General features: G+C 45.9%; 1 protein-coding gene across 4 annotated transcripts in view; it reads right to left on the bottom strand.

Annotated features, from left to right (window-relative positions):
• The window catches only part of AUTS2 (activator of transcription and developmental regulator AUTS2), a 734,101-nt gene that overhangs the window by 30,833 nt on the left and 680,779 nt on the right, over window positions 1-22,489 (bottom strand). For 3 of the 4 annotated variants that reach the window (XM_088657874.1, XM_088657876.1, XM_088657875.1), the window contains exons 7-9: window positions 5,400-5,874; window positions 2,338-2,588; window positions 880-1,121 (exon numbers count right to left, since the gene is read on the bottom strand). In XM_088657874.1, the coding sequence (XP_088514000.1) occupies window positions 880-1,121; window positions 2,338-2,588; window positions 5,400-5,874 (968 nt within the window). The remainder of the gene's footprint in view (window positions 1-879; window positions 1,122-2,337; window positions 2,589-5,399; window positions 5,875-22,489) is intronic. The other variant, XM_060283030.2, reaches the window with a different exon arrangement.

Here is a 22,489-nt window from a genome sequence, read left to right as displayed (position 1 = left end):
ACTTCTGGTGCTGCTTCGCCCATTTCCAAAATGGCTGCGGTGCCAGAAGTTGCTTCTATGCATGTTCGGAACTGCGTAGAAGCGATTTCTGGCGCTGTGGGCATTTTGGAAATGGGCAGAGCAGCGCTGGAAGTCGCTTCTATGCACTTCCAGACATGCGTAGAAGAGGCTTCTGGCGCCGCAGCCATTTTGGAAATGGGCAGAGTGGCACCAGAAGTTGCTTCTACGCATGTCTGGAAGTCTCGTAGAAGCGACTTCCGGTGCTGCGCCGCTGCTGGTCCCGGATTTTTCAATCCGGAACTTGGCAGCTATGTACCTGAAACATCTCCAGAGCTCTAATAAATTCTATTAGTCGGCACCAACCAGTATTTGCAGTGGGGGAGGGGGCAGCCTGCCTCACACCCTCTAAGCATTTCTGTTGCCTTTGAGTTTAGTGCCAGTTTGAAGTAAGACTCGGATGCCAGTCAACCAGCTGGCCATCAACCCCCTGGGCCCATGCCACTCCACTGTGCCACATTGTCAGTATTGCCTTCCATGCCAAAACATAGAAAGCAATTACGTTAGAAAGGAGGGTTCAAGTTTAGCTTTAGGTCCTCACTTTCAATCTGCACCACATTTTTTGCAAACAAGGGGTGGGCGGGGGGTGGGGGGGTCACATGCATGGGAGCCTCTACATTCTAACGCGGAACTTCCTAGAAATATCGAACGTTTCTCTCTTTCCGAATTCCCCGAGTCGCAAGACGGGAGGAGCATGCTTCCTCCCACAATCTCTTCCTTCACCCGGACATCTTCCCTCATCGACACAATTTTATCGCCATTTTGCAACAGGAAAGAAAAAATAATAATATCCAAAGAGAGTTGTGCTCTACTTATCCTCACATTTCTGCCTGGGGTACGCACCATGGGAGGTGCCGGCGTTGGCATGATGGCGGTGGGTGGGATCGTGTGGGGGAAAGGCGTGAAAGTGTGCTGGTGCGTATGTTGGTGGGTGTGCTGGTGCTGGTGCTGGTGCTGGTGGAACTCTGTCCTCAGGTAAGGCGGTGGGCCCAGCGAGGCGCCGCGGTCGGCACTCTGCGAAGCCAGAAATCGGGTGTTCAGCTCCTGGCGGAGAAGATCTTGCTCTGAAAACCAAGACAATGGCAACATGAGGTTTTATCCTTCTCGTTTAAATACCACTCAGTCTTTCCTTTTTCCTTTTTTTTTTTGAATCACACTTCCACAATGTGCAATTGATCTTTGTTAATAGATGGACGTTTCCCTTCATCTCTGTTCCTCGATTAGTGCCAGAATGAGGCTGGAGAACCTATGGCCCTCTATGTGCTGATAGACTCCCACGTGAAACAGCAGCCACCGGCATGGGCAATGGCCATGGAGTTTGTTGGGACAGCAACATCTGGCGGGCTACAGATTCCTCGGCCTTGTGCCAGAGTAGGGTTTCCCAAACTTGCGTCGCCAGCTGTTTTTGGACTTCAACTCCCACCATTCCTAGCTAGCAGGACCAGTGGTCAGGGATGATGGGAACTGTAGTCCCCAAACAGCCCGAGCCCCAAGTTTGGGAAACCCCGTGCTAGAAGAAGAACAGAATAGCTTGCTTTTCTGTTTTAAATTATCCTACTGGAATTTGGTACAACCTGCTTGCATAAAACATGTCCAAACCCAAATTTAAGGAGAATACATATTGTGGATGTGGACAGACTTCTGGCTTGTCAGATCGATTCTTGGGGTTTTTTTTTGCCCCAGTAGAACCCTAAGATCCCCCAGCCAGAATAAGCAGTGGTGGCTGGTGTCCATCTGGACTGGTAGGATCACCAGTAACTGTAGCCGAAACCAATGGCAGGCAGAACCAACTAATTCCAGGTTTGTCTCCATCTTCTTCCTCTCTGCTGAGTTCTCCAAGGACAACACTGAGACTTAGGAGGAGGATGCAGACAGCCAGGACCACACACTGGGTTGTTTGTAAGTAAGAAGGCGGGCAGGTGGCAGCAGGCTATGGGGACACTTGTGATTTGGGGGTGGAACTCCATTTATCCTTATGAATCAGCTTCCATTTATCCTTATGAATCAGCTTCCTCTTACTCATCTCTCTAATTCCCTTCCATCCCCCTCTCCATCCCTCTCTCCCAGAATGTGCTATCCCTGTGCGTATGTATGGAATTGTAGAACTGCAGAGTTGGAAGACACCACAAATGTCATCAAGACCCAAACCCTGCAATGCAGGGATATTTTGCCCAACGTGGGGCTCAAACTCATGACACTGAGATTTAAGAGTCTCATTCTTTACCAACTGGGCTATGTAGCCCCATTGCATAAAGTATCTAAGTATATGCACATTCTTACCTGAGTAAGCACTTCCAGCAGGATGACCTGGAACTTGCAATGTCCCTGACGTCAGAGGAGGAGGAGGGGGCAATGCCGTGGGAGGGGCAAACATATTGGGGTGATGGGCGTGCGCAGGAGGTTGGATGGTGGGGGTGAAGGTATTGAGCGGGCTGTGGTTTGGCAAAGAAAGGGGGAAAGGGGATGCTGAGGGGTGGTGGCCTATATGCGGAGGGGGTTGAGTCTTGGCAGGAGTGCTGCTTCTGCTGCTGCTGTTGGTGGAAATAAAAAAGAGGTGGAGAGGAAATGTTAGGAAACAGAGCTCCTGGAAGGTGTGAGAATCACCAAGCAAGAAGAAAACAGAGAACCATCTAACCCAACATGGTACCATGAAGTGCAACCAAGTCCTCCTCTTCCTTGTCCCCCTTGCTCCAAAGCAACAGATGGCCTGAACTTTATCTCAAGGAATGGTGATGAGATGTGGCTCTATTATCTGGTCAGCTGCACCAGGATGGAGGAGTCTGGAAAAGATGCAGATCTTCCTTCTACCAGCCCAGGAGCCTATCTAACCTTGCATAGTCCACTCTGACTCACAGACTATTTCCAGGATCACAGGTAGAAAGGAAGGTTCCTGGGCCTGAGCTAGGCTTTCTTCATTCACACATTTATATCCAATCTTTCTTCTGAAATGGAACCCAAGCTGATGTGTGGGGGCCTCTTCCAACAGAGAGGTTCCCAGCCTCTGCTTGAAGTCCTCCAGTGTGGCAGTGCCTCACCCCAGTAGCTGTCAGACTACTCTTGCTGTCAATCAATTCCTCACAATAATAATAATAATAATAATAATAATAATAATAATAATAATAATAATAATAATAATAATGTATTATTTATACCCCGCCCATCTGGCTGGGTTCCCCCAGCCTCTCTGGGCGGCTTCCAACATAAAATGAAATGAAATAATCTATTAAACATTAAAAGCCTCCCTAAACCGGGCTGCCTTCAGATGTCTTCTAAAAATCTGGTAGCTGTTTTTCACTTTGACATCTGATGCGAGGGCGTTCCACAGGGCGGGCGCCACCACCAAGAAGGCCCTCTGCCTGATTCCCTGCAAGTTGGCTTCTCGCAATGAGGGAACCGCCAGAAGGCCCTCGGTACTGGACCTCAGTGTCCGGGCAGAATGATGGGGGAGGAGACGCTCCTTCAGGTATACTGGACCGAGGCCATTTAGGGCTTTAAAGGTCAGCACCAACACTTTGAACTGTGCTCGGAAACGTACTGGGAGCCAATGTAGATCTTTCAAGACCGGTGTTATGTGGTCTCGGCGGCCGCTCCCAGTCACCAGTCTAGTTGCCGCATTCTGGATTAATGGTAGTTTCCGGGTCACCTTCAAAGGTAGTCCCACGTAGAGCGCATTGCAGTAGTCCAAGCGGGAGATAACTAGAGCATGCACCGCTCTGGCGAGACAGACCAGCAACAGAGAACAAGGCTTTGCCCTCTCTGTGTGACAGTCCCTGAACAATGCTATCGCCCACCCCACCCCCTCAACCTTCTCCTCTCTAAGCTAATAATGTCCAGCTCTTTCAGCATTCCTGACTAAATCTATTTCATTTGGTCTATATACTCTTCTTAAAGCAAACTACACAAAATTGGACACAGTACTCCAGATCAATGGTAGTGGGTGTCAATTCAGTGTTAGAAGCTCAGATGTATAAGTTAATTGCCAAGTGGCACCTTAAACCTGGGTTGCAGTCACCACAATGGAATGTCTAAGCACCTTTCTCCAGTGAAATTTGTTGTTGTTGCTTTCATTTCCATACCACTTTATAGTTTAAAGAAGAAATCTCAAAGCTGTTTACAGCACATTGAAACATTTTTTTTAAAAAAATAAAAAATCTAGTACAGTGGTACCTCAGGTTAAGTACTTAGTGGTACCTCTACTTACGAATAACTCTACTTACGAATGGAGCTCCGTCCGCCATCTTGGATACGGTTTAGATAAGATTATTTCTACTTACGAATTTTTAGATAGGGTTGCTTCAACTTACGATTTTTTTCTCCCAATGCATTCCTATGGGATTCGACTTAAAAAAATTTTCTACTTACGAATGTGCGTTCGGAACGCATTAAATTCGCAAGTAGAGGTACCACTGTAATTGGTTCCGGAAGTCCGTACTTAACCTGAAGCGAACTTTCCCATTGAAAGTAATGGAAAGTGGATCAATCCGTTCCAGACGATGAAAAACACCCCCTAAAACAGCAATTTAACACGAATTTAACTGTCTAACGAGACCACTGATCATAAAATGAAGGCAATAATCAATGTACAGTGGTACCTCAGGTTAAGTACTTAATTGGTTCTGGAAGTCCGTACTTAACCTGAAGCGTACTTAACCTGAAGCGAACTTTCCCATTGAAAGTAATGGAAAGTGGATGAATCCATTCCAGACAGGTCCGCGGAGTACTTAACTTGAAAGTACTCAACCTGAAGCGTACTTGACCCAAGGTATGACTGTATAAAACAAATGCAACCTTCAGGGAGTATATGTCTAAGTGACATTTTGTTTCCCCCATATTAATTTACCTACTTAATTTATAGAACAGCCTCTGAGCAGAAGGGCACTAGGAAGCCAGAATCTATATGACATCCTTTTATATATTTGAACATGGCTATCATATCACCCCTTAACCTTCTCTTCTCCAGGCTAAACATACCCATCTCCCTAAACCGTTCCTCATAAGGCATCATTTCCAGGGCTTTGACCATTTTGGTAGCCCTCTTCTGGACACGTTCCAGCTTGTCAGTATCCTTCTTGAACTGTGGTGCCCAGAACTGGACACAGTACTCCAGGTGAGGTCTGACCAGAGCAGAATACAGTGGTACTATTACTTCCCTTGACCTAGATGCTATACTCCTATTGATGCAGCCCAGAATTGCATTGGCTTTTGCATTGGCTGCTGCATCACACTGTTGATGGGGTTGGTGGGGCAGTGCCCCATTTGCCCTAATGGACCACCCTCTGCTGCTCTAGGTAGCACCTTCAACAACACCCGATGCTTGGAAAATGCACCCCAAGAGGACTCACCTCAGACTGTTGAGGCTTAAGCTGCTGCTGTTATATGCCGACAACTGCTGGGCGAGGCTGCGGGAGGGAGGGCGGAGCTGGGCAGGCGGCAGGTTTTGACGGGCAGGCTGCCCGGCAGAGGGCGGCCTTGGCAGGTGCTGTGTGGGAGTCGGGGGGCCTGTGGATTGCTGAGCCTCTCCCGAGGCCTGCAGTCCCTGGGGGGCTTCAGGTTGCGATGGGTGGTGAGGCTCCTTTGGCTGGATCGCAGCAGGGCTAGGAGAATGCGCCTCTGAAGCAGGTTCCAAATGAGGCAGGGTCCAAGCCTGAGAAACCTGAGGAGAGAGCTCTTTAGCTGTGACAGGGTCAAGCAGCGGATCTCTCCCGCCCTCCTGGCTCTTCTCTTGACTTCGTTCTAATCCCGATATTTTGGGGACTGCCAACGCCCTGGCATCTTGGTCCTCATTTTCCGTTAGTATGCCAGCTCCTATATCAGTATCTGGAAAAAGGAAGAGATGACACAAAAGAGGGTTAAGGTTACACCATGCCAAATTAGCTGACGAAAGAAATCATAAACTGAAGCCAGGGTTTCCAGCACATCTTGAAACTAGTATTCCGCCCCCTGCCTTCAACTAGTGGCACTGCGGTTATGTTCTCTCCCCCAAGGAAAATGAAGTTGGGAGCAATAGAACACTCACAAACAGTCCAATTTTGGTGTGAAAGAGAAGTGGCAGTACACCTTGGGTGAGATGAACGCACACAAGGGCTCTCCTGGGGAAAGAGGAGGGAAATGAAGGACTGTAAAGCTGAGTGGAAGGAGATCTGCTGTAGGGAGGGGGGGGGAGGAAATTGATTTAGTTTGGATTTAAAGGCAAAGCTCCCTAATGTGCACTTCCTGAAAGCAACACACAAACTGAAATGCAGCAACCCTGCAAAATTCATACTTCTCTGAGTTTTGCAAGGCAATTCTCAAACCAAGCAATGTGTACAATAGGGTGATGACTTTTTCATTTTTTCCCCTCAAAAATTATTTCCTGTAGCACAGATGGATGAACTTGTGCCTATTAATGACTAAAATGAGGTATATTCCATTGAAACATAAAAAAGGTCACACACAGTTTTTAATTTTTTGTATGCCGTTTTACTATTTCATAAAATTGTATTAACAATTCTATATATATTTCATATCAAATTTGGACACAACACCACATTCCACAATGGGGAGTGTTCTTAGCAACATAGGGTATACAAATGTCACACCTGCGCAAGGTAAAAGCCCCTTTTTGGGACCTCAAAACTCAGCCAGCAGACCCTGCCGGGCATGCTGGGAAAAGAACCTACAGGAGAGGTAGCAAAACATCGCCCTCTAGCAGCGTCATACTGTTACTGCAGCTTAAAAAAGCTTCCTTGTGTGTTTGATGACCCTATATAATGTTGTATATATGTGACTCTAAAGCTTGGGTTCAATTTTATATCTGCTTACAGTGACTTCAAAAATGGTCAAAAACTGATAAAATAATTTTTTTTAATCATTTTGTGTGTGAGGTTTTTTTTAAATCAAATCTCTTTGAAAGTAAGATTTCATTTAATCTTTAATGAAAGCTCATCAAATTATGATACAGGGCAATGAGGTTGTAAAAAAGTCATCAGCCTAGTGTACAACAATGTGCAAACTTAGAATAAACTGTGGATAAGAATGCCTGTACAGTGGTACCTCTGGTTACGAACTTAATTCGTTCCGGAGGTCCATTCTTAACTTGAAACTGTTCTTAATCCGAGGTACCACTTTAGCTGATCCCCCCCCCCCAGCTGCTGCCGCGCTGCTGGTGCGCGATTTCTGTTCTCATCCTAAAGCAAAGTTCTTAACCCAGGGTACTACTTCTGGGTTAGCGGAGTCTGTAACCCCAAGTGTTTGTAACCCGAGGTGTCTGTAACCCAAGGTACCACTGTATTTGTGTAAATAGCATACAAAATACATGTTATATTAGGGGAAATTGCTCGCAAAAATGAACATATTTAGCAAAATCTGCACTAAAATGCTGGTGAGTTTTCAGCAGGATTTCTCTAAACAAAATAATTCTCGAAATGATGTGGAAATCTGCAAAACTGAACTGGGAAAACGAGTAACAGAGAGCAACCAAAATGGTCAGATTTGCCCAGTAACACTGTTATCACCCAAGGGTGTTAGTGCAATTTGGTCTGCCCAGGTCACTTAGAGCCAAAAGAAAGGAGATGTCCACAATTGGCTCTCTGGATGTTTTGAGGGTGCTGTGGCTGGATCTGAATTTAATCAAAGAATTGGAGCTGAGAGGGGGGCTGGCAACCTGTTCCTCCCTCAATACAATTTCCCTGATTTAATTCCCCTACCATCGCCACCAAAAAACAAAAAACCTACTCTTTGACCCACAATGGAAAGCATGCAGCTAAAAATGAAAATGTCAGGATTCCTGGATTTCCCTGTTTATCTCTTTCTTTGATTTTGCCAATGTGAGTTTACTCAGAAATAAATCTGACTGTGTCCAATGAACTTCATTCCCACATAGGTGTGTTTAGGATTGCAGAGAAAGAAAAGACTAGGGGTCTAAGAGAAGGAAGAAGGGGATGCTGCAGAGAAAGGAGGGAAAAGAGAGTGCAAGAAGAACCTGATGGATCAGGCCAGTGTCCCATCTTGTCTCAGCAACTTGTTATCACAGTGGTCAGCTAGATTTCCCAGAGGGAAGCCCAGAAGCAGTGTTAGAAACTTGGATATATAAGCTAGGTGCCAGATGGCTCCTTAAACCAGGGTTACAGTCGCCAAAACAGAATGTCTAGGTGCCACTTGGGGGGTCAGTGGTCTTTTTCAATAGAACTTTTGGGCTTCTGAAATTCGTTCTGATTGTGCAGATAAAACATCATGGATAGAATTCTAAAGGATGTTAGTGTGTGAGAACAGACAAGATCCATGAATCTCCCAGCATGCACCTCCAGATGGTGGAGAGGCACCCAAGGCATCTTCAGTTGGTTGTGAGTGGCCAATAGCCAGGTGCAAAATGTGCTCATTTTTAGCATTGCCCAGAAGCGAGACCCAAACACAAGAGCACTCTACCCTCCTGTGGTTTCCAGCAATTGGAATTCAGAAGCACCACTGCCACCAACAGTGGAGGTAGAGCATTGTGATCTTGGCTAGCAGCCATGAATAACCTCAGCCTCCATGACTTGGTCTAATCCTCTTTTACAGCCATCCAAGTTGGTGGCCATTACTGCCTCTTGAGGGATTGATTTCCATAGGTTATGTGCTGTGCGAAGAAGGACTTTATTTTGCCTGCCCTGAATCTTCCGCCATCCCACTTCCCTGGATGCCATGACAAGCACAGAGGCCAACAAACAGGATATAGTGCCATCAAGAACCACCTTTCCAGGAATAAAAAAATGTAATATTGAAGGAAAGGGAGGGGGAGAGATCACAATAATTAGAGAGTTAGGCCTTCCTGTTAGAAATCCCTCATGAAGAAACTTTCTCCCTCCACCCCCACAAAAAAGGGACAAAGCATTTTCCAGTGGAACTCCCTGACACACAGTGTGTTCCACTATCACCTGGGTATTAGATGCCTAATCTCTCCCAAATGCCAGATATTTGTCTGATTCTTGAATAGGAATGTGAAACACAGACTCCGTTTTTTTTAAAAAATGCTTTCCTTCTCCGAGGTAATGATAAAACAACTTATAATTTAATATAAATCTATTTGCTCCAATAGTGCCTGGTGCAGGGGGAACTGGCAGCCTGCAGCTAGGGGTGTTACGATGTTTTTCATTCTGCTCATCTTTGTTGCACGCAGTACTGCTTCCATTCCACTGCACTTCACCTCCCAACAAAAACTACATTATTCATTGCACGGTCTGCTGCAGCAAAACTACATAACTTACGCTGTTATGTACAAAAACTACATTGTCCTTGTGTTATTCCATCCCAAACATTTAAATGCAGAGGAAACACAATGCAAATGGCGGGTGGGGAGACATAACCATTTTTTCCCCTTTGCAAACCGAAAGCAACAACTACCGGGAAAGCCAGCTGTATTAGCAGGCTTGATTTCTGGTACGAATAAGTGAACATTGGCGATTTCCACTCCTGCTCTCATCAGAATTCTCAACTGCAGCCCCAACCTGCAACGTTAAGGAGCAACGTCAGAGCGTCGCAGTATCAAACAGGACTTGACTGGGGGTACGAACGGCAGTGTTGGTTCCTTTTACCAGATTACATGGGTATTGGAGGCTGGAGGCAGGCTATTTCTTTGCCCATTTATTAATGTTCTCTTAACAAAGGATTTGCTTGTGTAGGCTTCCAATCTCCTTTCCCAGAGGGCAAACTTGGAGCGTGGCCTTCCACCTGTCACCTTCCCAGAGGCTCGTGACTTATCTTGGCTGCTGAAATTGGTGAAGACATGTTGAGGGAAAGCACCATATTCGTTTTACTCAAATTAGCTCTGTAAAAATGGGGAGGTGTAGCGATGGGAAGGGGGTTGGCAGCCCGTACAAAGATTCAATTTTACGCTTGTCGTTTTGGGTAAACATTCATTACGGATCAGGAAAGTCTGCATTGACCTCAGCCCCCATCCGCACCCCCTTTCACCAGGCCTCAGCAGGATCGGAGGCCTTGTATTATGGAAAACCCTGGTAATTGGGAGCCTGGCTGGCAGCGCCAGGCATTGCTCAACGAGCAAATCAGACTTTATTAAAAACAGCTGAATTTTCTTCAGCTGCAGTCTCTAAATAATGGAAGAGAACCATGCAATGGAACATGGTAAATGAAACCGCATCGACTGCTCTCACGGGGGGACTCGTTTTTCTGTTTCTAGAGACAGATAGCTGTGCCCATTGTTAGTCCTACTCAGAGTAGACCCACTGAAATGAAAAGGCATGACTAAATGAGATCCATTCACTTCAATGGGCCTACTGTGAGTGGGATTTAGTTGGCTTCGTCCCCCATTTCAATATAAAGAGCACTGTTAGATCAGGCCCATCTCGTCCAGCATCCTGTTTCAACAGAGATCAGGCAGACTACATAAAGCCCACAAGTGGGATATGGGGGCAATAAATCTCTCCACCAACTGGTGTTCAGAGGCATAATGGTTCTGGTCCTGAAAGCCAGCACATCTTGTAGTCATTGGTACGAATCTGCCTAACCTTCTTTTGAAGGCATTTAAGTTGGGGGCCATCACTACATCTTGTGGTAGCAAATTCCATCAATTTACAATGCACTGTGTACAGAATTACTTTCTCTTGCCTGTGTCGACTCCTTCGACATTGAGCATACTGCCATAGACAGGGGAGGGAGAACGGAGCCGTTGTGGGCACAAGGTATATCCCCCCCCCTAAAATGCAGAATGATGCACAAACCAGACAGAACACACCTATGAATGAACCCACATGGAAATTTCACTGAGGTTTTCTGCTTTGCTATGCTTTTAAACCAATATAAGACTGATCCATTCATCCCAACTGATCCATTCATCACCCATTCATCATCCATTAGATGATGATATTATTCTTTTGTATACTGTAGCAAAAACTGAACAGTTTACTGCTCTCATGAAAAAATTGATTTGGCTCAGAAATAACAACAACAACAACAACAAACTAATAAACATCACACCCTTTCCCCCACACCGGGACTTGAGGCAGCTTACCAGGGATGCCCAAACTTTTTTCAAAGAGGGCCAGATTTGATGAAGTTAACATGCGTGAGGGCCGACCATCTTCTTACAATTTTACCCCCAAATTGTTGAGCTTATTTTAGTATTGAACTTCTTGAGCTTTTTAAAGGATTTGACCCCAATAAATAAACTGCCACAGGGGCCAGATAAACCTGGCTGGAGGGCCAGATTAGGCCCCCAAAACGGGCTTTGGACATGCCTGGCTTACACAAATTAAAAGACAGGAAAAATACAAAAAGCAAAAAACATATAAAGGATAACCACTAGGCCTGGGCAATATATCATATGAGGAGCGGAATGTGATGTCGGCTTCACTCAGCGGTATATCGCTGGTAAACTGCCACCACTCCTGATTCTCTTTGCTCGTGACTTCCTCCAGCAAGGGCTGATAGCAGCTGTGGCAATTTCACCCGGTGCCTCTCAGGCTGAAGCCAACGTAGCTTGTTTTTTCAACATTATATCGTCAGACTGCAGTTTGGCTGGTGATATACCGCAATGTTAAGAAGCTGATATCGCCCAGCCCTAATAATCACGCCAAATTAATTAAACTCTCATAGAATTGAAACAATATCGTAAACAGATCTATTAAAATATAGGTAGTAGAAACAGCACAGCACTATTAAAAGCCTTTTCCTTTAAAAACAACAACAAAAAAACAGTTCTGAACTCTTGGAATAAACAATTTTAAGGGCAACAAGGAGGGAGCCAATCTAATTTCTCTAGGGAGGAAGTTCCAAAGTCTGGGTAAAGGTAAAAGGACCCCTGACCGTTGACGACTCTGGGGTTGCGGCGCTCATCTCGCTTTACTGGCCAAGGAAGCCGGCGTGCAGCTTCCGGGTCATGTGGCCAGCATGACGAAGCCACTTTTGGCGAACCAGAGCAGCGCACGGAAACACTGTTTACCTTCCCACTGGAGCAGTACCTATTTATCTACTAGCACTTTGACGTGCTTTCGAACTGCTAGGTTGGCAGGAGCTGGGACTGAGCAACAGGAGCTCACCCCATTGTGGGGATTCGAACCGCCAACCTTCTGATTGGCAAGCCCTAGGCTCTGTGGTTTAGACCACAGCGTCACCAAAAAGGCCCTCCCCTGCATCCCCACCAAGTCTGCCTTTGAGGGTGGCAGAACTACAAACACTATACAGACTACATTACAGAAGAACAGGATCAGCAGATTTTGTTGTAACTGCACACAAATATAACCATTCATTGGTTGGAACCTTCTTGAATTGTCTACTTAACAGTGCAAAAGGTGGTGTTTGGGATTGTAGTCTTGAGGGGGTAAACAACAACTCACGGTATTCTTGGGGAGACGCTGTGTGTTTTAAATGTGTGGTATGGACGTGAGTCAAGTCAGAGCTCTGGTCTCCCCTAGCTCAGCATTGTCTACCCTGCCAGATGGTTAGTCTTTCCCAACCACACTGGCTGAAATCCTGGGGTCGATCTTGAGCCCTGTTTGCATGCAAAACATGTCCTCTACTGTTGAGCTTCCCAGACATCCCATTTTGCCATCTCTGGGAACTGCAATTTTTAAAAGGAGATTAATACCAAGTTATAATAAGCACCTCCAGCACAGCACTCAAAGACGCTTTGCTCCCCCAGCATGGGAAATGAGATTACAGGCTCCAAGTGTGCTGGAAATGCCACATGAAGGCAAAATCTATGAGCTTTGCTTGCCGACATTGCAGGAGCCTCTGCTGAAATGCAAACACGCAACCGCCTCCATCAATTAGGGTAATAAAACAACGTGTTTTTCATCCTTCAGCCAAGTTCTGCTCTAAAAACTGGCTCCCTAGAGTGCAAATCCTTCCAAGAACATAATACCCCTCTGTTGTTTCCTTCTTGAATTTGTTCAGCTGTCATTTGGGATAGACAGTAAATGGGCAGTATGGGTTTAGCTTCCTAACTCTTTGTGACACTCTGTGGAGGGGAAAGATGGAAAGAGGGACATAAACCATCTCAGCCCTGGACAAATCTATATTTTAAACAGCTGGTTTCCTAACCACAAGGGGGCCATTTCTCCACATGCAGATAAACAGAGTGCATTATTAAATCAAAAAGTGGTACTTTAAAAACAAAACAAAGCCCTAATTCTAGGAGCTACTAACTCAGGGCGGGAAAGCCACACATTAAAAGCAGAAAGTATTAAAGCAAGCATCCAAGATTGGATTTTGGTGTCTTCTGAAATAACTTCCTCTAAAAGGAAAGAAGGCTGATCGCCGAAGAATTGACGCTTTTGAATTATGGTGCTGGAGGAGACTCTTGAGAGTCCCATGGACTGCAAGAAGATCAAACCTATCAATTCTGAAGGAAATCAGCCCTGAGTGCTCACTGGAAGGACAGATCCTGAAGCTGAGGCCCCAATACTTTGGCCACCTCATGAGAAGAGAAGACTCCCTGGAAAAGACCCTGATGTTGGGAAAGATGGAGAGCACAAGGAGAAGGGGACGGCAGAGGATGAGATGGTTGGACAGTGTTCTCAAAGCTACAAACATGAGTTTGACCAAACTGCGGGAGGCAGTGGAAGACAGGAGTGCCTGGTGTGCTCTGGTCCATGGGGTCACGAAGAGTCGAACACGACTAAACAACAACAACAACAAAAAGAAAGCTAAATGAGAACTTTCTTTATGGGGAAGAGTCTGTTAGGGTTGCAAAGCTCAAAGTCAAGATTGCCTTACAGATCTTTAGTGTGCACAATCCTATATAGCAGAGGTAGTCCACGGGGTCTCCTTCAAGGTTTTTGAAGTACACTCCCATTGATACCTGCGGGGATGCGGATGCAGCATGGGGGCACCCCCCCACCTCAGCGTAAGACACGCCACAGCATGTCTAGCTGCCATGCGCACTCTCTGACCTTCGCCTCCCTCGCGGAAACCTTTGCTTAATGTTTCACTTGGCTGATAAATAGCTAGATAAAAGCAAACGTAGTCTCCCATCTCCAGACATGGGCTTCAACTTCCATCAGCCCCCAATCCTCAGCATGATCAGAGGTCAGGAATGGTGGGAGTTGTAGCCACCAGCATTTGGCTATCATCACATCAACTGTCCCTGATGCATAGCAAGTATTCATGGTCACAATCATCCAAAAGGGGGACAGGAAGGTGGACAACTTCACAGGCTAACAAGCAACTCTCAATATATCTCATATGCAAAGTAAGAGACAGCATATGTCAAAGCGGAGATAGCCTGGCTGCAGTAACCTATGCCACAATAACTTCTACAGTGTTTTGTATGTAGCTTTTCTTTAGAAGATGGTTGGGAAACTGCAGGTAATCTTGAATGCAGCCTCAGATGCTGGAGGCACCCAGTTTTGCCCACCTTACTCACAGCGTGTCTTTGCAAGGTCTTAGGTAAATGAGTTCTTTGCCCACTTCAGACGCTTTTAGCAGGAGGTGCCAAGGACTGAATCATAAACGTCTGGGAAGCAAAGACTGTGTTTTGCTCCTGAGCTTTAGCCTAGGGGTGCAGAGTCTTTGGCAGGGGGGGATGACAGTTGTTCATCTGGAGAGCCCAAGGTTCTCCACACCAGTGGCATGCGGTGAAATTCTTCATAAGGGGAACAGTTAGGGCCAGGGGGTGGCAGCTTGTGAGGGCAAGGAGGGGGGCAACATTGCGCATGTGATGTTGTACACGTGAGCATTAGATAGATAGATAATTTATTACAGTCCGAGACCAGCATATATATATGTCAGCATTGTGCCCTAAGCTGGGCAGAAGCTTTCTGGACTTTGGCAAGGAGGTAACAGGCCTCTGACAGAATGCTGCAGCAGGCTTTGGGAAAGTGGCAAGATGGCTCTTGGACCCCATCAGAGCATCACGCCTTCCTCCCTAAACCAGGCAGAAGCTTCCTGGGTTTTGGGAGTGGGTAGGGTTGCCAGACTCAATAGTGGACAGGACTCCTGTGCCTTTAATTGCCCTGCTCTCTTTTGAGTCTGGAAACCTTAAAGAGAAACCAGCAGACCCTTTGTTTAATTTCCAAGCAAAGGGTCTGCTGGTTTCTCTTTAAGGTCTCCAGACTCAGAAGAGAGCAGGGCAATTAAAGGCACAGAAGTCCTGTCCTCTATTGAGTCTGGCAACCCTAGGAGTGGGGCACCAGGCGTTAATGCTTTAATGCTCTAAATTACCGGGAACATTTAAGGGACTAGCTTAGTTGCCCTACTGACTACAAGCCATTGTTTCACACCTGTGCTAGCCTGTTCACTAGCAACAATTTGATGATTATACTCATGGTCTTTCCCAGGTTTCCCTTCACACACACACACACACACACACACACACACACACACACACACACACACTGCACTCCTGTATTGATCAACACAGATATCCCATCTGATGTTGGAAGGCTGTTAGCAACATCTACTGTACATCTATTTAGTGCCTTGGCAAAAACACAGGATACAAATCCAAAAAAAGAAACCAGCAAACAAATTAATAAATAGCAAAAGGTCCGGAGGAATAAAAAACTATTCACCTGTCGTGAAAAATGCCATAGAAAAGGTGCCAGGTGAGCCTCCCTGGGGTGACAACTCCATAAGCGAAGTGTCACCACAAGCAAGCTCTCTTCTTCATAGACAGCTGACTAGCATCATTTGTTAGTTGTCACCCAACAAGACCTCAAAAGAAGATTTTTAGACCTGGAAAGGTGTTTCTAGGAAGAGTCTTGCCGCATCCATTCACAACATCAATTTCTTCTTCATTGTAACCGAAGGCAAGAGTTTACTTGCTTCGGGGAAGCTAGATCAGCACGTCTGATGCCTTGACAGCAAACAAAACAATCAATGCCTTCACATTCATACTATTGACTCTCCTCCAGCAGCCCAAAGGCATGAAGTTTAAAATTTCATCTGAAGTAGGTTCAAACAGCACAATTTTTTCCAGAGTTTGCACATTTTACCCAGACTTATATGGAAGTGTTTTTCTTTTCTTTTCTTTCCAGGCTTCTAGAGAGAAGTCAAAGACAATAGGAATGCAGTGGCTGATGGGGCAGAAGGAAGGGGTCATAGAATTGTAGAGTTGGAAGGGACCCCAAGGGTCATCTAGTCCAACCCCCTGCAGTGCAGGAATCCTGCCCAGTAGGTGGAGACAGAACCAATGGAAGAGCCAAATTATTCTGGTTTTGTCCTTATCCTCCTTCCTGCAGAATTCCTACAGAATATGGAGACGAAGGAGGAGAAGAAGGAAGCTGAATGCCGGTGCCATCCTCCTGGACTAGTTGTAAATTAAAAACCAGGCTTGTTGGGGGTGGTGGTGGTTTGAGGGCAGCCTGAGAATGGAGGGGCAGGCCCCATAGGACTAGCCTTGTGTGCTTTTTCATATTGAGTGTGTGTGTGCTTTGTCAGCTGAACTAGACTGTTTCCAGGGCCAGTTTAAACTGCTGGCTTTAACCTTCAAAGCTCTAAAGCAGACTTTGGCCCACATTACCCAAAATGCTGCCTACTCCCCAAGGGCTTGTTTTCAACTAAAACTCACTGGAACTCAGTTCCATCCAGCACCTCTCAGGTGGGCACCATTGCCATTCTAAGAGAAGGAGGGAGGCGTTCATGGTGAGTGCTGCCACCTCTTTTTCTAGAAAAACAGCACTGTTCAGGAGCGGCTCGCCCATTGGCCCTAGTGGCGCCGAGGGGCGCCCCAGCAAGTGGGGCAGCTGTGTGGCGGCCTCCCTTTCCCTCCTCCTGGATGCCCGCCAGCCGCGCTGCTTGGGGGAGAGAGGTAAACGAGCGGAGCAGGGGCACTAGGACCCTGTTCCGCTCTGCAGCGACAGGGCGCTGCGTTTCATTGGTAGAGGCGATGCCACATGGCAGCACCTCTACCAATGAAACGCAGCGCCCTGTTGGTGGGAAGGAAACGGCCGTGGACCCAGCAAGCGCCGGAGTCGCGGAAGATGGCCAGCATGCCAGGTAAGAGCTTTCCTTTTTTAAAAAAAGAAGAAGTGTGTGTGGGGGGGTGCCCGAGGGATCTGCAACAGGGCGCCCGATGACCTTAAGATGCTACTGGCACTGTTTTTTCCCCTTAAGTACCTACCTGATCCTTAATATCTCCTTTGGAGGCGCCCTGTTTGGGTTGCCCCTTCCAAATGGAGAGAAGTGAGTAACCACTAGGGAGAGGTCCTTTTCAGTAGCGCCATCCTGGTTATAGGGCATCCTTCTCAGGGAGATTCATCTGGCACCATCTTTGAGATCGTTTTGGTACCAGGTTGATAGGGATGGGTGAGAAATCCAGTTCGGTTTTGCATTTAAAAGGTGAACCTACCAAATTCACCCTCTCCGAAACAAGGCGATAACCAAGGCACAGTCGCCCTTTGTAATCTGCACTTCTCCAAATTTTGCAGTGCTGCTCTACGGCCACGTAAGGGGCACAAGAATGCACACACTAGGGTGAAAGGTGCATATAAGTGAATATATTGGTGAAAATGACACAGAAAAAATGCACAACATTAGGGGAAGGTGCCTTGCAAAAAGGTGCGTTAGGCAAACTTGCATACAAGCATGCGTATGTTAGGAGAACTTCACACTAAAATGCTGGTGAATTTCCAGGAGCTTCGGTCTGTAAATAGGATAATTATATAAAATAAAATTTATAGTAAGTCAGATAATATGGAGAAAGTAAAGCTTAAGCACGTCTTTAAGGGATTTAATTCCGGAATGCAAGGGGAAGATTGGAGGTCTTGAAAATTTAATCACAAATGGATGTACAAAGCAAGCAATAGTTAAAGATTGGATAATCATTTATTCTGTATTTCTCATTTTGTCTATAATATCTATTGTACACTTCTGTTATAAAGTTTTCAATCAATAAAGTACTTAAAACAAACAAACAAAAATAATTTTCATGAGTTTTACAAACTTTTTTTTTTATCAGACTGGTGTGGAAATGTGGAGAGATGAACTTACAACTGGAAAAATGGGTGAAATGGCTGGATTCTTCCATCCCTACCAAGCAAAAACGTTCCCAGACCTTTACATAAAATCTTGGAATGGACCTCTGTGTTGTTGTTGTTTTTTTTAAAAAAATCTGTTTTTAAACTGAGGGCATGTTCTTTTCCCTTATATTCATGTAGCATTCATTTTTCTTTAAAAAGTATTACTTTGCATTTTAGCTCCCCCTCTCTCTGTGTGTGTGTGCTTACATATTTATTGTAAGCCACCTACAGAAAACTATGCTAGGGGGTGGCATAAATAAATTAAATAAAGTGCATCTGAAACACTCAGGACTAGAAGCTTGGTCTCCACCGTCAAAGCTTGCAAGGCAACTACCTGACTATAGTTGAGGCATTAGTACAGCTCAGTTATGGCAAATGTATGTTTAAGACATCCACCACATAGGTGCACACACACACACACACACACACACACACACACACACACCAAATAGGATTAATGATTCGAAAACCACACGCTACTAGAGGCCATGGGGAGCTACAGATAGCAAATACCTAATTATTCCCTCCTGGCTGTTCAGGTGTCAATCGACCTCCCGCTCATATTTCTCAGCTGCACATTTCGTTCGGCAAAAAGATCTCCTTGGCTTTGTATAAACTTACCAGCCTAATCCTCCTGCTTCATAAAGGCCACATTAGCTTTGTGTTTAACACACACGCACACCTCCACACTTCCCTCCTTGTCAGGCTGGCAAGCGAAAGCTCTAAATCAGGCATGTCAAACCTGCGGCCCTCCAGATGTTTTGGACTACAATTCCCATCTTCCCCAACCACTGGTCCTGCTAGCTAGGGATCATGGGAGTTGTAGGCCAAAACATCTGGAGGGCCGCAAGTTTGACATGCCTGCTCTAAATCTTCTTGAAGAGACTGAGGGTGCGTAAACCCCACCCACGGAGATAAGGCAGGGGGGCATTAAGTGTCACTGTTGATTTTGGCAGCTGCCACCAAGCTTAAACTTCATACCATCATTGAACAATTCTGCAACCTTGGCAGGGAGATTTTCTTAGTCTCTCCCCCCCCCCCACTCCTTTTTAATTTTATTTATTAAATTTATATCCCACCTTTGCTCCTAGAGGAGCCCAGAGTGACAACTGCACAAGTGATAAAACAATCATAACATGAAAAACTATTCCAACACCCATCACCCCGCGACAGGGTGAGCTCCCGTTGTTCTGTCCCAGCTTCTGCCAACCTAGAAGTCGAAAATTACCCTATCTAAAACCGCCACGGTTTCCCTTTGGATGTTGAGAAATTCGTAAGCCTTTGCCCCATTCATAAGTCAAAAAATTTGGTTGTCGAGTCATTCGTAAGTCAAGGTACCACTGTAGATAAATAGGTACCGCTCCGGTGGGAAGGTAAACAGTGTTTCCGTGCGCTGTTCTGGCTCGCCAGAAGCGGCTTAGTCAGGCTGGCCACATGACCCGGAAGCCATCTGCAGACAAACACCGGCTCTCTCAGCCTACAGAGTGAGATGAGCGCCACAACCCCAGAGTCCTTACAGTCAGGGGTACCTTTACCTTTAGGGTTGAGGGCAGAGGGACAAAGAATGAGGAACTGCAGAAATAAATAATGGGTTTTACATCCTCTCGATAAAGTTTTGTTGTGACCATAAGAGATGTAGCCCATGTATTATAAGAAGAGATTTTGCCTCCCACATTTACCTAACGAAACACTCATCTCACGATCCAAGTCCATCCTCTCTAAGTGCCCTTTGCCTGGAGAAGTACAGAACGAGGATAATATGGACGAAAGTGCCTTTTTGGCAACATCCCCTCCCTGGTGCCTACGTTAATAATTTTTTTCAGAGCCGGGATGGCGGGGAAATGAGGGAACTGTAAAAATATGTTGCAGTCCTTTCAAATTACGTTATAGTTTTAATTCAGTTTAGATTTCTGGATTTTCTCCCACTGCGCTATTTTAAAGCGATCTGTGGTTTTGTAACTGTGATGTGTTAATTGAATTTGGGTTCTTTCTTGTTTTGGTTTTGTGTTTGCCTTTGTATCTGTAAGCTGTATGGAGGACTTCAGCTACACAGCGACCTATAAATTGCTATTTATCAGACAGACACCATCTTCCTATTGTCTTTTTGGCACCTTTCGAAGACCTTCTACAAGCACAGGGTGTTTGTTTTCAATCTCAGTTGGTACAGCTCTTGGATATGTTCCTACTGTATTATGAAGTCATTTTCAAATATTTCATAGGAAGTGACCTGAAAGATCACCTCACCCTCATCCAGTTACACACCAGGCAGCTGCCATCTCTGTTGTCTTTTCCGTGCCTGCTGAATAGCTTGGTTGGTAGAGCATGTGACTCTTAATCTCAGTGTCATTGGTTCGAGCCCACATTGGGCATAAGATTCCTGCAGTGCAGGGGGTTGAACTAGATGGCGATCGTGGTCCCTTCCAACTGATTCTGTGAAGACCCAAGAAGCCTTTTAAGATGAGATCTTCCCTAGTCTGGATCTGTATTGGAATTGTTTTAAGATATTTTCATAGTTTTATTAGGTAAGGAAGATGCAAACTTGTTTTCTCCTGCTCTGGAGGGTAGAACCCAAACCAATGAATTCAAGTTACAAGAAATGAGATTATGACTAAACACCAGGAAGCACTTTCTGACTGCAAAGAGCTGTTCAGGAATGGAATGGACTCCCACAAGAGGTGGTGGACTCTCCTTCCTTGGAGGTTTTTCAGCAGAGGTTGGGCGGCCACCTGTCATGTATGATCTACTTAAGATCCCTGCATGGCAGGGGGTTGGATTAGATGGTTCCTGGGTTCCTTCCAGCTCTACAATGCAATTATTCTATGTGTCTGCTTCCCTGGGTTCCATTGGAAGGAAGGAAGGAAGGAAGGAAGGAAGGAAGGAAGGAAGGAAGGAAGGGATATAAATGGTAAGCAACAACAGCAACCTGTTTCCCTTGTCTTTTCCTTAAAGAAGCAACAACCCAGGGAAATGAGAAGCTTTACGTTCTTAGCCTAACACATTTGTAAAAAGGAACAACTGCTCCCACTCTCCCAGCTCAACATCTGTTCTAGGAAATCAGCAGCACACCTAGATGTCACCAGAGACACCTGCCTCTGCATGTACGGTAATGAGGATCCTGTTTTCTAGGGCTGTCATTCTGGGATGTCAGCACCACCGACTCTTCAAACAATTCACCCTGATACGCACCAGGAGTGAGTTGACTGTTGCAATCGGCAAGCTCACAGTCCTTGTCAGAAACTCCTCGGAGCCGAAGGTGTGATGCACCCAATTATTTGTTTGTCAAAGATCTAGAGGCTGAAGGGGGTTCAGCACACTTTGTCAAAAGCTATTTTTGGCCCACACTGCGACAGCAATGTATAATGAGGTCCCCAGGTGGCTGCTGATCATGCCAGGGTGTGATGGGGATGAGCAAAGGGGTTGAAAAAAAATCCAGATGGCAAATTAGTGGGCTCGAGTCAGATAAGAGGAGTCAAAGTAGCTGGCAAGCAGAAGCCACCATGACAACTATGGTGAGTAGGAAGGATATTATTATTATTTTTTAAGACAATAAGAGGGGGAAGCAAAGACAAAGACTGTTAACCTTCCAACCCCATATCCACACGGTATAAAATAAAGGCTAATTTCAAAATAAACAGATAAACCAGATAGTGGGACAACGTTTGCGGGGTTTGACAAAGCAATTTGTGAAGTCCTGAGTTACGCAGAACCCTTAGCAGGCGGCAAATGTGTTCTTTGCTTACAAGGAATGGACTTAAGGCCAAACTACCCAAGTTTCAGAAGATCTATAATCAGATCTCTGTTTTCACACAAAAAAGCTCCAATTTGGATGGGACCGTTAGGGTCTTTGGCCTTCTCCATCCTTACCCACTGGGGATTCTCTTATGTGGAGGAGGCAACATAGATGGGGCCTGGGGGAGGCGGAATGTCTTCACTGCAGCTCAGAGAGAGAGAAGGGTCACATGGCAGCAACTACGGCTGACAAGGGTGCTTCACTGCTCCCCAGTGTCTCTAACCCCCCACATTTCAGTTGGAGAGTAGGTAGAGAGAAGGAAGAGGCACCAAATCATGTGATTGCCTGGAATGGGCTTAGTAGTAGAGCATCTGCTATTCGTGCAGAGGGTCCCAGATTCAATTGCTAGTGTCTCAACATAGGACTGGGAGCCAGTGTGGTGTAGTGGTTAAGAGCGGTAGATTCATAATCTGGGGAACCAGGTTCGCGTCTCCGCTCCTCCACATGCAGCTGTTGGGTGACCTTGGGCTAGTCACACTTCTCTGAAGTCTCTCAGCCCCACTCACCTCACAGAGTGTTTGTTGTGGGGGAGGAAGGGAAAGGAGAATGTTAGCCGCTTTGAGACTCCTTCGGGTAGTGATAAAGCGGGATATCAAATCCAAATCCAAACTGAGAAACCCTGGGGAGACACTGCCAGTCAGTGGAGACAACAGTGAGCAAGATGGACCAATGGTTGGACCCAGTGTAAGGCAACTTGCAATGCTTCTAT

The sequence above is a fragment of the Zootoca vivipara genome, chromosome 14 (assembly GCF_965207765.1).
Source record: "Zootoca vivipara chromosome 14, rZooViv2.hap1.1, whole genome shotgun sequence".
Classification (NCBI taxonomy): Eukaryota; Metazoa; Chordata; class Lepidosauria; order Squamata; family Lacertidae; genus Zootoca; species Zootoca vivipara.
The sequence above is the reverse complement of the archived record's forward strand: the minus strand, read 5'-3'. Positions and strand labels throughout refer to the sequence as shown.